This window comes from Muntiacus reevesi, chromosome 2, assembly GCF_963930625.1.
Source record: "Muntiacus reevesi chromosome 2, mMunRee1.1, whole genome shotgun sequence".
In the NCBI taxonomy this organism is placed as follows: Eukaryota; Metazoa; Chordata; class Mammalia; order Artiodactyla; family Cervidae; genus Muntiacus; species Muntiacus reevesi.
Genome location: NC_089250.1, coordinates 262,453,244 through 262,470,368, shown reverse-complemented (window position 1 = coordinate 262,470,368; position 17,125 = coordinate 262,453,244). Strand labels below are relative to the sequence as shown.

The 17,125-nt window shown below is 55.6% G+C and overlaps 2 protein-coding genes across 4 annotated transcripts in view; both read right to left on the bottom strand.

Annotated features, from left to right (window-relative positions):
• Nucleotides 1-2,208: 2,208 nt before the first annotated feature.
• CCDC97 (coiled-coil domain containing 97) lies at nt 2,209-13,067 on the bottom strand. The gene is made up of 5 exons (XM_065926168.1): nt 12,889-13,067; nt 9,245-9,700; nt 6,745-7,023; nt 6,182-6,311; nt 2,209-4,380 (listed from the first exon to the last, which is right to left on the bottom strand). The coding sequence occupies exons 1-5, from the start codon at nt 12,932-12,934 to the stop codon at nt 4,260-4,262; spliced, it is 1,032 nt and encodes a 343-aa protein (XP_065782240.1). The 5' UTR covers nt 12,935-13,067; the 3' UTR covers nt 2,209-4,259.
• A 2,575-nt stretch (nt 13,068-15,642) lies between these two features.
• HNRNPUL1 (heterogeneous nuclear ribonucleoprotein U like 1) overlaps nt 15,643-17,125 on the bottom strand; it is a 32,787-nt gene continuing 31,304 nt past the window's right edge. For all 3 annotated transcript variants that reach the window (XM_065926165.1, XM_065926166.1, XM_065926167.1), the window contains exon 15: nt 15,643-16,835. In XM_065926165.1, the coding sequence (XP_065782237.1) occupies nt 16,719-16,835 (117 nt within the window). In that variant the 3' untranslated portion in view covers nt 15,643-16,718. The remainder of the gene's footprint in view (nt 16,836-17,125) is intronic.

The window sequence follows — 17,125 nt, the reverse complement described above, 5'->3', positions numbered from 1 at the left end:
CGGGCGGCTCCCGGCACCGGGCCCCCTCGGGGAGGCCGGGCCTGGTACGGACCTGGCGGGACCGGCCGCCAGCCAGTCGCAGGCGAACCCGGGGGCTCGGGGGGAGGCCCGCCGCTCCCCTCCCCCGCCTCCGTGGGCAGCCCGGGCGGGGAGGGAAGTCATGGGGGGAGCCTGGGTTCCGGCTGGAGCCCCAGCTTCCCGTCCGGCCCCCACGGGGCAGGAAGCGGGGCCGAGGGAGGCCAGCCCAGGCCTTCCTGCCCCCTCCCCCAGACGTGCCTGGGACCTGGGACGGGGTCAGCGAGAGAGGGAGAAAAGGGAGGGGGGCGGTGAGGGGGAGGGAAAGAAAATCCCCTTCTCCCTCCATCTCTGGACATCCGGTGTGTTGGTGTCTTTCGTGTTTCTGATGTGAATGTGTGTGTGTGACTGTACTGCATTCGTGGCGCTTGCACCTGCTTTGTGTTTCTGTTGTACAGCTGGTGTGCACACTTGGGTTCTGTGTTCTGACACTATGTGATTCGGCTAGTCCGTGTAAGTTGGTTGTGACCCTGGGGTGTGTTATGTGTCTAGATCTTGTTTCTCAGCACCCTTGCTTGTCTCGGTGTAAATTTGCACATTCTTGGCTTAAGTTTGAGTAGACGTGGGTTTATGGGTCTGTGAGAAAAGTGTTTCCAGGAGGTACAGTGTGTGTGTGTGGTGTTTCCTGCTCAGGCTGTTTTCAGCATGTGTGTATAACAGTTCCCAGTGTCTCTGTGGGCGAGCAGCTTCTGGGTTACATTGTTTCGTGATCAGTGTGTGTTGCTGGTATTCTGAGCATGTTTGTGTCTGTGGGGTGTGTCTGCCACATGCTTGCTGTCCTCGCGGTGTGTGTGCGTGTCCATCTCCGGGACTGGTGTTCTCAGCTCCTGTGGGGTCTGTGAGCAGGTGGTGTCTGCATTCTGTGTCCCCACATGTGCGCTGATGACTTCAGTGTGTGAGCAGCTGCGTGGGTCTCTATTTTGCGCTGTCAATTTGGAGTTTTCGGTGGAGTGTGTGCTCATGTTCACAGGCAGCTGCCCGTGCAGGGCTGCATTTGTGCTGGTGTCTCCAGGGTAGGGGGGCATCCCGTGTCCCCAGTGAAGCCGCTGGTGTCCCGAGTGACGCGCCTGGCAGCCTCCGTGCCGAGTGGAGGCTGGCTGTGCCTGCGGCCGAGTCCCCTTGCTGGCTGGTGCCACGTTGGCTCGGGGCTGGCTGTGGCGGGCAGGGCAGGGCAGGGGCTGTGGTGGGCACTGGACCCACGCCCGGACCGCGGTATAAATATCTTGAGCTGCCTGCGGCTGTGTTTACTCGGCCCCAGCCCGGGGGCGGTAGCAGCCCGGCAGGTCCTTGGGCGCGGGGGTGACCAGGCCACAGCACAGTCACTTCCTTCTGGCCAGACAGGCCACAGCCTCGCTGCCCCTTCCCGCCCCCTTTCTGAGTGGGGGCGAGGTGGTGACCCCTCATCCTGGGCTCCCAGGGGCCACCAGTGAAGTCCTGACCCGCACATTCCCGCTGGACTTCCCAGGATCTGGGAGAGAGACCAACAGAGGGGGGACGAGGAGGGTGGGCCAGGAGACAGCAGAGAGGGGTAGGAAAAAATGAGGGTGAAGCCAAGAGGAGCAGCTGGGGTGGGGGGGCGGCGGGGAGCTGCTACCGAAAGGTATGGGGAAGCAGAGACTGAGAGGGAGGGAAAGACAAGGAGAAAGATGTAGGGGGCAAAGCGGCGGTTAGGGAAGGGCCTGAGAGAGGGAGATGAAAAGTGACAGGGGAGATGCTGACAGAGCTGCAGAGACAGCCCCCCCCCCCCCAAAGAGAAGACGGAGCCAGGGGAGGGGCAGAGGAAGGAGGGGACAGTGAGGACGGAGGCTGGGACAGGTTTAGCTCTGGCGGGACGCACAGAGGTGTCAGATTGGGGGGGGGGGTGTTGGCTGCCAGCAGAGCCCGACCAGGACAGACCGGAGACACGGGGGTGGGGGCCGGATGCCCTCGGAGGGGCTCTCCCCTCCCTGACTCAGCCTCTCCGCCCACCCCAACCCCAGGAGCGGGAGTGGAGGGGTAGGCGCCTCTCTGGGCACCTCCGTGTCTCAGCGGCTCTGACGGGGGTGTGTCCGGGCTCCACCTCTGTCTCTCCGAGAGAGGCTCCTGCTCCGCCATCTGACTAACCCTAATTCTGACTCAAAATGCTGTCTCTCATCACTTAAAAAATTATGTAACAAATTTATCTATGGTACAGAATATCACAAATTTAATCATCCAATGGAAAATGTACAGATCATCCAGGGCTGATACTTGTGGTATGAAAGACCCCTCACAACTTGAGGGCATGAACACAAGCACCTGAGACAAACACCCCACCCTCTTCTCCTTTCCAAACCATGGGTCTGGCTGATGGGATAGCCTTGGGCCTCCTCCTGAGATGCACTGTCAGTGCTGACAGTATGTACCGCACGGGATCTCTGTGACGGTTCAGTGATTCAGGTACCGACTAAACACTAGAAGATTCCATGCGTCTGTGGAGAGGAAGGACACTGCCTAGCATACCAGGAGGGCCCCAAAGGCGTTATCCTCTGTTAGCGGCCTCAGCAGCTAACTCTCCTTCAGGCGGTACCCCCGAGAAATAGGTGCGTCTGTCCACTCCACGTGGCCCTGAGAGTGGACAAGCAGGCCAGGAGAGGGTCTCAAAGACTTGGCCTTGAGTATGTGACATCTCCTTTCCGGACCGCCCATGGCCCACACGGGATGGAACGGAGCCCTTGGTTCCTGGGGCAGTCTGGAGGGTTCAGTGCAGCATCAGGCACCTGGCCAGGGCCTGGCACAGGATCGAACTGCTCAGGAACTGGAGGCTTCCTTATTCAATCATCTCTCTGAACCACACTGACCACCCCCAGCCCCAGCCTCCCAGTTTTCACTTAGTGTGTCTGGCTCTTACTTCCAGGTGACCCAGAGGGCAGAGCCAAGCCCTGGGGGTCAAGTGCTGTGGCCCCAGGAGTCCTTGGGGTCTCCCTTCACTCTGGGCTGCATGCTGGAGGTGGCAGTTTTGAGAGGGCTTTCAGGCCAGGCCATGGCCTGGCTCACAGGAGTGAAGGGTCCCCACACCCCTCTTCTCCAACCCATGGTCTGTGTCCTCCCCCCGCTAGTAGCCAGCCCCTTCTGTGTATGTCTGCTGGGGGAGCATGAGCTGAGTGCGGGGCCATGGGAAGGCGGGACGCCTGGGTTCCCACAGCCCAGCTGCTGAGTCACCAGGCGGCCATCTGGCTCCCATTAGCCCAGGGCGGCAGGGGGCTCCATGGGGCCGGCTCTGTGGCTGACTGGGGGCAGGGAGGCTGGGGCCGGCTGTGTGTATATGTGGGATGACTCAGGACCCATGATAACAGCCTGTGCGTATTCAGGGAGTGTAAACAGGAGAGGGAGAGGGAGGTGGAGGAAGTGAAGGAAGGAAGGGAAAATTGTGGCTGGGAGAGGGACACTGGGAGGGGAGAGTCCCCCCACCCAACCTGGCAGGCCCGTAGTCCCACGTTGCTCCTGCCCACCTTTCCCAAACCTGAGTCCTGAGGGAGCGGTGAGAGCAGGTGGTCACTCCCATGGTCTCCCTGCTGTCCACAGCGAGGCTGAGTTACCCAGCAGCCAGGATGGGGGATGCTCACGGCCTGGGGAGGGGGTGGGGATCCTGAAACCCAGAGATAAAGGCGGAGAGGGACAGAACCAGCACAGAGGCTGAGAGATGGGAATGTGTGGCCATGGGTCCCAAGAGCTGAGTCCACAGGAGACAGAAGGTAACAGGCAAGGAGGGGCACCTGCGAGCCGGAGACCCCAGTGCAGAGTGCAGGAGAGTCAGGGCAGGGTTTGGGGGTGGGGCATAGTGGTGCAGCACTGCTCTGGGGTCTACTTGGCCAGCTCCAGCCAGAGGGCCCCCTGGCCTAGGTCCAGGGGAGGATGTTCATCCTGGGCCCTGTTATGGGGACAGGGGCCAAGGCACAGAGGGAAGGGAAGAAAGAGAAAGGCAGAAAGGAGAAGCAGGGAGGTGGGGAGAGACAGAGACAGCAGGAGCTAGAAAGGCAGAGAGAGAGAGGTGAGGGGGGGACGGGGGAGGGGGGATGCCCAGGCACAGTTGGGGAGAGGGTGTGGAGACCACCACCAGCCATGGTGGTACCGGCAACCGCCCTGCTTTTGCTTAGAGAAAGTCCCTGAGCTGGCCTGTCATCAGCAGCCTCATGCGGGCGGGAGGCGGCGGGCGGCCGCAGCCATCAGTCCCCATCCAGCTCTGGGCTGGGCGCGTCCTCGGGCTCCTCCTCGTCGAAGTACCTCTCCTCCTCGTCCCGGGCCACGATGTCCAGGTTGTCGAAGTCGGGGTTGTCATCCACGGTGCTGCAGGGGGTAGGGCTGTCAGCGATGGGCTCTGCCTGCACCCCGGCCTCCCCACTTATCACCCAGTGGAGGAGCTGGGGCCCAGTGTCCCCCCGAAATGAAAGGCCATATGCTGGCAGCTGTAAGTCGGAGCTAACTTACAGTTGGGTTAGGCTGGGTCTCTCAGGGCTTCACACAAAAAAGTAACATTTGCCAAAGCAAGATCTTACAAGACAACTTCTGGTTTCTCTTAAAAAGCTGGAAGATGCGGTGACACATGGGCCCACGTTCCCTGGAGGCAGCGCTTCCCAACCAGAAGATTCTGCCCCCCTCACCCCAGGGAACATTCGTGATAACTGGGGACATTTTTGTTGTTACAACTGGGGGGGGGGGGGCTGCTGCTGGTGTTCAGGAGGTACAGGCCAGGCAGGCTGTTCAATGCCCGCCACATGCAGGACAGTCCACACAAAGGATTATCTGGCCCAAAAGGTCCACAGTGCTGACAGGGAGAAACCTTGTCCTCAGGTGGCCAGGGGTCCTGTTGTGAGGACCACCCTCCCAGGCCTGCTCACGCTCTCCGGTGCAGGAAGCCTTGTCCAGTCCAGCCCCCTCCCCTCTGATGAGACCCCTGTCTCCTCACCCTTCACCCACCCTGTGGCTCTCTGTGCCCCCCAAGGCTCCTGCTCCTGCCCCCTGCCCAGATGCTCTTCCCCGAGATGTTCGCATTGCCTACCCCTCCCCTGCTGCAGATCTCTGCTCAGAGAGCCTTTCCTGGTCACCTCATCACCCAGCCCCCTGCTTTTTCTTCCTGGCTCCCTTACCACTAGATCCTTTTTTGCCTTTCTTACTGGAGTGGGATGCCTTTGGACAGAGAACCCTTCCACTGGTTTTGTTCCCTGCTTGATCCCCAGAGTCTGGACATGGCAGCGCGGAGAACCTGGTAGTGAATGCAGGCCAGCAGCTCCCCCCACCACCCCCAACAGATGGGACAGGCTTTGGTCCACACCACTCCCCATGCTGGGTATGACTTCCTCGTGGGCATCTGGCTTTATGATGGCAGTGGTGCCCTTACTGGGTGCCCAGGGCCCAGGCACTCTACTCACTGCTTTGTGTGGAACCCTGAGAGTGATAAATGTCAAAGTGGATCAGCCAAAATTGCCTCTGGAGCTGGGGATCCTAGACTGGACCAGAGATGCTCTGGTACCAGGGGCTGGTATGGCCGAGGCAGTGAGGACCCCATGCTGCTGATGAGACCCAAGGGGCTGTTTGTTCACGTGTTGTGGAGGGTGGGCCTTCTGCTGCCACCCCTGATGTTTCGGACCACAAGGTGAGGCTGCTGCGGGTGACAAAACCATCTATCTTTTTACTCTTGATACTTCACTCGCCTGTGTCCTTTTCCTTGATGGCAAAATCTCTTTTCACCCAGGAGGCCTGGGGATCTTATCCCTGGGGTTGTACTGGAGAAATGAACAACCAGCACGGTGGGAACACCCACCACAGGCCCCTCCACGCCAGGCGTTACCCTGCCAGTGACTACTTCCTGAAGCATGAGGAGGTCTGCGGTCCTGGGGACACTTCATATCAGGCCACCACATCATCTACCTGGACGGGAATGTTTCGGTAGTCTGTCAACGTGGAGTCGAATGTCAGCCCCGTTCAAAGCCCTCCTTCGGGGGAAGGGACAGAGGCTCAGAGATGGACAAAGCTACTCCAGGATCACCCACTGACCTCTGACCTGAAACCCCTAGGCTGGGTGAACCCATAGCCCCTGCCCTGTGGGGTGCCGGGGAGAGGGGGTGCAGGGGCGAGGGCAAGGGAGCACCTGTAGTCAAAGTCCCCGTCCTTGCCATCCAGGAAGCGCTGGTGCATGCGGCTGGTGAACTCTTCCCGCAGGATCAGCCTCTCCTCCGAGTCAGGGACCCAGGCCTCTGAGTCTTTGCCAGGTCTCTGGTCTGTAGGGGAGACGCCCAGGGTGGGGGTATATGAGGGGTGCACAGAGAGCTGTGTCCCTCATGCTGGGCGGCCCCGGGACCAGGGCAGTGACCAAGACGGCCCCGTCCCTACCTTCCCAGGGCATACATCAAACCCATGACAACACAGTGTTCTGGAGGCCACAGAACAGGGTGGAGACCTGACACCCGAAGGAGGGCGGTCAAGGGAGGGCCCTCCAGGCGGAGGGAACAGCATGAGCGAAGGCCTGGAGGTGAAGGATGTCCTTCGAGGAGGGGGACAGGGATGCTGGGGAGGATGGAAGGGCTGGGGAGCTCAGGGCAGGCAGGGGAGGACGTGCTGTCTACTCCTGCAGGTGGTGCCGCCAAGGAGCTGAGGCACACAGGCCGGGGCTGGGTGTGTGGACACTGGGGCCCCCTGGCTGCCGGCCCTCACCTTCCTCATCCTCATCCTCCTCCTCGTCATCCTCCTCCAGGCAGGCCTCCTCCTCCTCCTGCTGCTGGAGCAGCCGCTGCTGCAGCTCCCGCTCCTGGTAGGACTGGAGCAGCAGGTCGGAGAGCGGGCAGGTGGGCGTGCCAGGGGGGCCAGGCGTGGGTGGCCGGTGGGCTGGGGTGCGGGCGCTGAGCTCCTCCTGGGTCAGGTACTGCCCGATGTACTGCTCGTACAGCAGTGGGGCCCGGAAGCGCATCTGCTCGTCGCTGAAGTATTCGCCCCCTGAATGGAGGACACAGGGTGGGCTCGGGGTCAGGTGGCGGCGGGTGAGGCGAGGGGCTGGGTGGGGGTGAGCATCTGGGCAGACCTGTGTCCACCCAGGTGTGGAACCACACTGACTGGAAGCTGTAGACACACAAGTGTGTGATTGTCCAATTCAGGAATGCAGTGAAACATGCACAGATGTCTGAGGTCGTGACCACGAGGACTCACAAATGTGTGTGAGCACATGAACGTGACCAGGCCTGTGTCTACGTGTGGACTCACGTGTCCCAAGTTTGTCAGGTGCAGTCAGGTTGCTGGACATTCTGGCCCCCAAGGCCCTGGTGGCCTAGGGCCCGTGTCCAGCTGTGCTGGCAAGGATTTGCACCCCGTGTGTGCGTGCACATGCGTGCGTGTATGCGTGCACACATCAGCACACTGCTTGGGCCCCTGCATCTCAGAGCTGGTGAGCAGGGCACTGTGGGCAGGTACACTGCACACGGGAGCCAGTGTGTAGACGGTGCATGCCTGTCTGCTGAGCCTCCTTCTGGCTGTTGCCTGGACACGCCTGCACTGCTGGGCACGTAAGAGTACATCTGCATGGAGCAGGCATGCGTGTGCATTGGATCAGGTCTCACAGGGCACCTGCCCCGGTGTGGGCATCCCTGTTGGTCCCTGTTGGTCTGGCACCTCCCCTGGCTGTCTGGCCCTGTAGAGGCGGCTCTGTCCCTTAGATAATGGTTCAGCCTGCCCAGCCCCGCCCTCAAGAGCCCTGTCTTGGGCTCCGTCTTGTCCTCCCTCTTACCCCCATGGCTGTTTCTGGTGTTTCCCACCACATTCAGTTTCTCTCTCTCCTTATCTCTCACCGGTACACACTCTCTCTCTGGGTCTCAAGTTTCTCCCTCCCCTCCTCTGTCCCTCTGTCTCCCCCCACCTCTGTCTCTCCCGCTTCCTCAGTTTCTACCATCTCACCCCACTTCCTTCATTCACTCACTGTCCCTCAGCTCTTCATCCCTGCCCCTCATCTGTCACTGTGTCCCTCTCCAGTTCCCTTTCTCTATAGCCTGTGCCTTCTTTCTGACTAGAATCTTAACCCACCCTCTCCTTCATTTGCTCTCATCTTTTAACATCTTTTAGTTCTGGTGTCTTCAGTCACAAAGCTGCTTGTAATCACATCATGGTCAAAAAGGGACCAATGTTACACAAAAATTTTTAAAATTTAAAAATTAAAGAAAAGAGAAAAAGGTACTGACATTTTCTTTCCTGGTTTTTCTTTTTCCTGTTTTGTTTTTTTAAAGAGTTTTTGAGGTGGACCATTTTTAAAGTCTTAATTGAATCTTGTTACAACACTGCTTCTGTTTTGTATTTCGGGTTTTTGGTCCTGAGGCATGCGGGGTCTTAGCTGCCTGACCAGGAGATGAACCTGTACCTCCTGGACTGGGAGGCGAAGTCTTAACCACTGGACACCAGGGAAGTCCCACTGATGTTTTTCTCCATGTTTTTCACATGTGTGTGTGTTTCAAGAGGCCTTTCCTGAACATATTCCTCTAGGTTTCTGGCAATGCCTCTTTATACAGTATGAGTAGGGACCTAGTTTTCCTGAGGGATGACCAGTTATCACAGTGCTGGACACTGTGTCCTTGACCCGCTGGTCTGAAATGGCACTAATGTCATCTGCAAAGTTCCAGCCCTTCTCACTGCCTGTCCCATTCTCTTCCCCTGAGTCCCTGTTTGTCTCTCCCTATCATGCCCTGTCACCTCACATTTCTGTCTCTGTCTCTCCAGGATCTCTGTTTCTGCTCTTGCCCCCTTGTGTCTACTTCCTATGCCCCAGTCTCCCCTCCCACGCAGTCCGTGTGCCCCAGTCTCCCCTCCCACTCAGCCCGTGTGCCTCAGTCTCCCCTCCCACGCAGCCCGTGTGCCCCAGTCTCCCCTCCCACTCAGGCCGTGTGCCCCAGTCTCCCCTCCCATTCAGCCCGTGTGCCCCCAGTCTCCCCTCCCACTCAGGCCGTGTGCCCCAGTCTCCCCTCCCACGCAGGCCGTGTGCCCCAGTCTCCCCTCCCACTCAGGCTGTGCCCCCAGTCTCCCCTCCCACTCAGGCCATGTGCCCCAGTCTCCCCTCCCACTCAGGCCGTGTGCCCCCAGTCTCCCCTCCCACTCAGGCCGTGTGCCCCCAGTCTCCCCTCCCACGCAGGCCGTGTGCCCCAGTCTCCCCTCCCACGCAGGCCGTGTGCCCGCACACCTTGGATGAGCTCACGCAGGGCTGCGTAGCGGCGGTTACGCAGGCGGGTGCGCAGCGTGCGGGGGCGGGTGGTGCCTTGCTGGGCCACCTCGGCACAGTAGAAGTCTGCGCGGTGGTCACCGCGCAAGTGTCCAAAGCAGCCCAGATGCTCCTCCCGGAGGCCTGTGCGGAAGCGCTCCAGGAACACCAGCGGCTTCTCGTGGTACAGCTGGCCCAGGATGGCCACCTTCTCCCGCTCCGTCAGGTCGGGCTCGCCCTGCTGCTGGCTGCACACGGGCAGGCGGCTGGCAGCCACTGCGCGAAGCATGGCACTCACCGCCGGGTCCTCCACCTCGGGGGCGTCGGCGTCTAGGGCCCTGGGCGTTCCCTCTGCTGCTTCCGCCTTGTCCTGGGGTCTGGATAGGACCGGCGTCCAGCTCAGCTCCCCCCAGTGCCCAGGACTGGGCTCAGTGCAGCCTGTGGGGAGAGGGGACAGCAGTCACTCCAGGGGTGGGAGAGGGGATAGGCGAGTGGGTGAAAGGGACTGAGTACTCACTCACTCACTCACTCACTCACTCACTCACTCATTTCACATTTAGTGAGCAAATGCTATATTCTGGGCACTGTTCTAGAGCCTAGAGAGACCACCTTAAACAAGATATTGACAGTTTAGTGGGGAAGGCAGACAAATGGAAACATAATTAGTGAAAACAATAGTGTGTTAGGTGGTTCCAAGAGCTGTGCAGGAAAATTAAGAGGGAAGGAGGAGGGTATGGGGGTCAGGCTGCAGTTTTAAGTGGACATCAGTGAAGGTCTTGCCAAAAAAGTGACATTCCAGTAGAGACCTGAGTTCCTCAGGGACTAAGCCATGAGATTTCTGTGGGAAGTGGCAGAGGAAAGAGCCAGTGAAAAGGCCCCAGGAGAGAAGTGTGCCTGGTGTTTCCTTAGTCCTTGACCACTTCATTCACTGATTTACTCAATTTTGCCTTTTCCCTTGTTCATGAAATCATCAATACATTCACTGACTCGTTCACTCATTCATTCATCCTTCTCTCCTACTTATATACATCCATCCAACCACTCTTCAGCAACTCTAAATTTATGCTGGGCCCTGAGCTGGGCAATGCTGAGGATCCACCGAGGGATCCAAATCAGCTCCCAGGGAGCACCTGCTTTGATGGGGGAAGACAGACAAGGTCAAAGACGATACAGGCACTGGTAACAGAAAAGCTGAGGGCTGGGCAAACCTTGGTGAGAGCTGTTTCTCAAAAGTGGTGGGAATTGGAGCAAGGCTACAGCAAGCAGGAAATAAGTGAAGAGGGGAAGTATAGACAACTCCTTTAGGTAGCTTGACTGTGATGGGGAAGAGAAAGAGGGTGGTGGTTATAGGTGCAATGGGCTTCAGGGAACGTTTTAATCACTGAGGCAAGAGAAGACTGGGCTGGACCATGTAAGGGGCTGTGGAAGAGAGGATAGGTTAAAAAGATGCTTGAGAGGCTGACTAGGACAAATCATGGGCTTGAAGGGCTGGGAGGTAAGGAAGGCATTCGGTTAAGGTCCAGGCCTCTGGCCAGTAAACTGGTCAAACTGTCCCTGACGCAGAGGCATGGATGAGGAGCAAGTGTGGGGGAAGATATTGAGACCAATTTGGGACATGGATGGTATGACAGGCCTAGGAGACACCTGAGGGGAGGCATTTATGAGACTGCTGGTACCTGGGACTGGAGACTTCTCAGGAGAGAAGTGTTACACTGGGGACAGAGTTACAGAAGTCGTCAGAGCCAAGGAAAGCAGTGGAGCTGAAGGAAATAAGTCACGGAGAGGGTACAGGAGAGTGTGTGAGGGGTGAAAAGAGAGGAGGGACTAAGAAAGAGCCATGACTGGATGGGAAGGAGGCTGTGAGAGGCTAAAAATGGCCCCCCAATATAGCCACATCTTAATTCCTGGAACCCGTGAATGTTAAGCTTACAGGGATTCTCTTGGATTATCCTGGTGGGCCCTAAATGCCATTACAAGTGTCCTATCAAAGGGAGATTTGATGCACCCTGAGAAAGCAAGGTCTTACAGCAGCAGAGACTGGAGTGATATGGCAACAAACCAAGGAATGCCAGGAGCTGCTAGAAGCCAGGAGAGGTGAGGAATGGGTTCTCCCTTAGAGCCTCCTTGGCCCTGCTGACACCTTGATGTCAACTCAATGATACTGATTTCAGACTCCTGGCCTCCAGAACTGTGAGAGAAGAAATTTCTGTTGTTTTAAGTCACCCAGTTTGTGGTCGTTTGCTACAGCAGCCATGGGAAACTCAGCTGGCTGAGCAGGAGGAGCCCGAGAGATAGGAAGGAAATCAGAAAGAATGGTGTCATAGAAACCAAAGAAAAACTTTCAGTAAAGACAGAGGGGTCAATGGCATCAAATTCTGCAAGTAGTTTAATTAGGAAAAAAAAAACCCTGAACCGGGCCATGAGGTTTAACTACAGAGTGGGGCTTCCTTGATGGTACAATGGTTTAGAGTCCACCTTGCAATGCAAGGGACACCGGTTCGATCCCTGGTCCAGGAAGATCCCACATGCCTTGGAGCAAATAAACCCGTAGGTCACGACTACTGAGCCTGTGCTCTGCAACAAGAGAAGCCACCACAGTGAGAAGCCCATACACTGCAACAAAGAGTAGCCCCCGGCTCTCCACAATGAGAGAAAGCCCGTGTGCAGAAACCAAGAGCCATAAATAAATAAATATGTAAATATTTTTTAAAACGACAAAAAAAAAAAAAAAAAAAAACTACACAGGGAGGTCACTGGGGACCCTAATCTGTGCAGTTTCTGAAGGTAAAAGCCAGACAGCAGTGGATGGGAAGAGGAGACAAATGTAAACGACTCTTTGGAGAAGATTAAATGGTATCTGGAAGGCAGCATGGAATCAAGGGGTAGCTTTTTAGGTTAAACCTTTTTTATTATTATGGAATATTTCAAACATGCACAAAAGTAGTACAATGACCTCCCCCCACCCCCCACCCCAAGATACTCATTATCCAGTTTCAACAATGGCCAGTTCTTGGCCTGTGATGTTTCAACCAACCTCCTAACCGCATCTCACCCCAGATACCCTGAAGCACCAGGATAGAATTTGGATGATAAAAACAAAAGCATTTTAGGTACTGATGGGGGAGGCATCAGGAGAAATAAAAGAGATTGAAAACGCAAAAGAGAGCACAGAAATGGATTAACGACCCTGAGTAAGCAGATGGGACTATGGACTTTCGGGAAAGGGAATTAGAATGAAATGCGGGGAGGCGTTAGCAAATAAGAGTTTGCGTGTGAGGGGAGGAGTCAGGGGAAGGCGGTAACATGAGAAAGCAAGGTTGGCTAAGATACTGGGAGAGTTAGGCCAGGACGGGGAGAGGTTCGCTAGCCTGAATTAGCCTGGTAAGGAAACGGGTTAGCCCGGGACATGAAAAGAGCTGGAAGAGGTTAATTTCGGGGGAGGCGATGGGATAAAAGAGGTCAGCCCGCAAAAACAGGGGTTAATCTGGACAAAGAGGTGAAGAGAACAGGTAAGGCCGAGGACAGGTGCCCTCTTTATAGAGTCCTCCTTCACCTTCAAGGGGAAACATTTCCCAGTGACACTGCAGCCCCACCTTTCTGCCACCTCCGCGCGGCCAGGATCTCACCTTCACCAGGTTCCCTCGCCGCAGTCGCGGTCGTTACGGCCTCCATCTCGATTCTCTACTTGCTACCCGCCGTGGCGAGGTCCTAACACCAATTCCGGACGCAGGTCCTTAGAGGCCACTTCCGGCTGAGTACTTTCCTGCGACCGGGTGCTCCACGGCACCAGGAACCAAAGTTCCGGGACGAAGGCAGCCCTTCCTATGCGCACGCGTGCTGCTGTCCGGCCCCGCCCACCCCAGCAGGGCAGGAAAAGGGCGCCAGGGTCAGATAGGCTCTTCCGTGCCACCCCCGCCAACCTGAACCGCTACGAAATTGTGGGGTATCAGGAGGGAAGCACTGTTCAACCCGTGCGCTACTGACCCCAGAGCCGAGCATGCTTCATTTGGGAATGGATGAATCACCACCCTTCATGACCTCTGAGTGCTTGGGCTCTGGTTGACCTCAGTCTATCCTCTTCACCACCTCCAAGAATATTTGCTAAGTCTTGTAGCATGCCTGTCATCACACCCAGTCCCTGGTTAGCATGATTGGTGGTGAGATCAGAGACTGAACGTCCCACTTTGTGTTTCCAGGACCTGAAGAATCCGCAGGTGTGAAAAGGCGACCTTGGTCTTGATTTGCCCTAGGTGATGGGTAAGGACTGGTAAAGACTGGCATTCAAGTGCCCAGTGACCGAATGGGCAGGGCTGATGGACCCACACGTTCAGCTAAGGGAGCTGTCCATCCCAGCCTGGAGGGCCCAGGGAAAGTTTCTTTCTGGGAGTAAAGGATACCCTGAGACCTGAAAGATGAGCAGGAATTAGGGTAAGAGGGAGGTAGAGAAAGATCTCATGTAGGAAGTGGGCAAGGCAAAGCCCTGGAAGGGAAGATGGGTATCCATAGTTCTGTTTGCTGCAAGGACTTCAGTATGGTCAAGGAATAGGAAAGTTCTAAATTGGCCCTGAGCAAACTGCAAGGATCAGAGAATCTCATGAATCTACGCAAAGTTTCAAGTACACATGGGTTTCCAAGGCAGAAGTTCATGGTATTTAGAGCCTAAAAGGGATTTGTGACTCTCCCTGAACAGCCTAGTGATCTGAAGTTTGAAAGGAGTGGCAAAAGATAGAGCCAGTGAGGTCACCAGACCCAGGCATGTGGGCCATGTAAGCCGAATTAAGTAGCTTCAGCTCCTTTATCCTGTGGAGAGCTAGAAGAGGGTGAGGGCATCAGGGTAAGGGACTGGAGGACAGTGAGATCTGTGAGGAGGCTGATGCAATAACCCTGATATTATGGCTGAAAGCAGAGGAGTAACTTCCTATTTGCACTCCCAGGATAAGGAATCTGGAGCAAAGTGGCTCAGTTGCTGCTTGGAATAGATGGGGACTGACCACACTTAGATGTTGCCAAGAGAGGCCAGCAGAGGGCACTCTTGCCCAACACATGGACCTGCAGCTGGGGGAACTTCCCAGCCTAGAGGGCCTAAGGCCCTCTCAGCAGGGAGGCCACTTTAGGGTCACTTGTAGCCCAGATAGGCATCAACCTTGGCTCCACCTCATGTCAGATGCCTCACATTTGACCCCAAAAGTAGTCAACCTTCCTCCTCCCTTTTTTATAGCCCGGGTCCCCTTCAGAAGGCTCTGATATAGTTCTGTGAAGGAAGAGGTGGGGCTGAATTGGCCCCTCCTGCATCCCAGTCTAGTCCCTCAAAAGGGGCCAGGAGCACAGCATGCCAGAGGGAATGAAGAAATGACTCAAGTTGCCAGGGAAGGACAGGCTGTGGGGATGCAATCTTTTATCCCAGATCATTCCCACTTAAAAATTTCCTTCTTCAGGAAGCCCTTACCACACCCCTCACCCACCCCAAGCTCTGAGCTGACCTTGATGCTGTCACCATTCCACCAGAGGTCTGTCACCTCTGGACTGGGAGCCCCTTGAGGGCAGGGTCCAAGAACACCTTGGTCATGCTGTGTTCTTAACACTGTCCAGAGTGGGTGGATAAGGAACAGCGCAAGAACTGACACTTACTAGCTGAATACATTAGTTCCTGGAACCCCACTAGCCTGATCCAGGAGCAGTCAGGAACCATATTAAGTCCAGCACCCAGGCCAGACCTAATATAGATGGGCAGTCACACCCGGGGGTGACCCCAACAATCCAGCCCTAGTTCCCAAACACCGGCCCTACCTTGCTGTCTCCTGAGGGACCTGTCACATCCTTTCTATTCACAAATAGAAAGGGAGGGACTGGGGGCTACGGATGGACTGAAAGGGGCAGAAACCAGAGAACCACTTTAAAAGTGAACTAGTGGATTTCAAACTGAGGGCCCCAGATTTAACGGGGCACACCCAGCACCGAAAATGGGGAAAGGCACACAAATCCCACCAGTCCATCCTAAAGATCAGTCCTGAGTGTTCACTGGAAGGACTGATGTTGAAGTTGAAACTCCAATACTTTGGCCACCTGATGCAAAGAGCTGACTCATTTGAAAAGACCCTGATGCTGGGAAAGATTGAGGGCAGGAGAAGGGGACGACAGAGGATGAGATGGTTGGATGGCATATGGGTTTGGGTGGACTCCGGGAGTTGGTGACGGACAGGGAGAACTGGCGTGCTGCGGTTCATGGGGTCGCAAAGAGTCGGATACGACTGAGCGACTGAACTGAACACAAATCCCACAGTAAGTATTTAATGAATGAGTAAATAATGTCCCCTTGTAAAGGCCCCCACCCCAAGTAAAGGCCAACTGCAGTAACATTTCAGGGTTGAAACCCTGCTTCCTTCCTGCTAGGAGGTGCCATGTCATTTATTGAAAACAAAACAAAAACAAAACAAAACAGGGCAAACACATATCTTAATAAGTGCAGTTTGTTAAAAGTTCTGTTAAAACATATGGGTCAAGGGGAAGTAAAAATAATCAGAGGATCACTGTAGGAAAAACCTTTAGGTCTGGCACTGGGAGACCTCTGGGGAGGAGCAGTGGGAGAAACTTCATGTTCTGAAGGGTAGGAGCCCCCCAATTCCCTTCTTCCCTCTCACCCGCTTAATCCCACCAGAAACTACCAAGAGCCCGGAATAAAAGGTTTCAAGTTCAATAGTCACACTCTCTCCAAATACAAAAAGCAGGTACAATTCAACTCAACACAGAAGCTTGTGTGCAAAGTTACGGGAAACTGAGACATTGTATAAAAAGTTAGGTTAAAGATGACTCTGTGGTTTTGTGTGTTTTGAGGGTGTGGCTCTTCCTCTGTCACCTGAACTCAGCAAAGAAATGGTTATTCTGATGAAATATCAACAGCCGACCCACAGTAAAAACGGACAAGTTCTAAAAATTAAAAAAAAAAAAAAAAAAGCATAATTACAAAAAAAAAATGTCACTGCTTCCTCCCTCTGCATTTTGCTTTTGAAAACTTGTGTTTTTTTAAGTTTTTGATTTTTTTTTTTTTAAATCCTGAAAAGTAGACAGTAAAACAGCTCCTGGAAGAATTTACAACCAACTGCATGAGAGTCTGGGAAGCTGAGGGGCTAGAGCAGGGCTGGGAGGAGAGGACAGGAAGGGGTCCTCCCCACAGCCCTGTAGCCTTACTGTACGACCAAGGCAAGGGACGGGGGTCTTTAGTCAAAAAGTAGGAAGGGAGGAAGAGGAGGGTAGGGGGAGGAACAGAAAGTAAAAGGTCATTGTTGCCTGTTTGAATCCAGAGGAAATGCCTGGCCCTGTGTGGGGGAAGAGCCCCTCAGAGGGGAGGCTGCCCTGGGAGGACCCATCCCCAGCACCACGGGACCCGGTGGGGGTGGACGAGGAGGGTCGAGGTGGGCGCTGGTGGAGGAAGCCGGCACGGGCCTCCAGGACACACTGGCTACTGTGTGCTTGTGCCCCCCTGTGTGTTCCCGGAGTAGCTCCCGTAGTCATAGCTCCCGTAGTACGGCGGCCACTGGCCCTGGTTCTGGTAGTACTGGTTCCACTGCTGGGCGTACTGAGGAGAGAAACCAAGAACACCACGTGTGCATCCAGACCCGCATCCAGCTCCTCCCTGGCCCCCCCACAGTACAGTGACGACAGTCACACAGGTCTCCTGACAGAGAAACCAAGGTAGCTTGGGAGGACAAGTGAATGACCTGATGGAGCACGGGTGGGCAGTTAGACTGAAGCTCAGGTCTCCTGGCTTGCCAACCTACTGCCCTTTCAGGTATAGCTATACCATGTGTTATACCACGATCAAAACACTCAAAGATAGGTATGGTAGCCTAGCATCAACCTATCAGA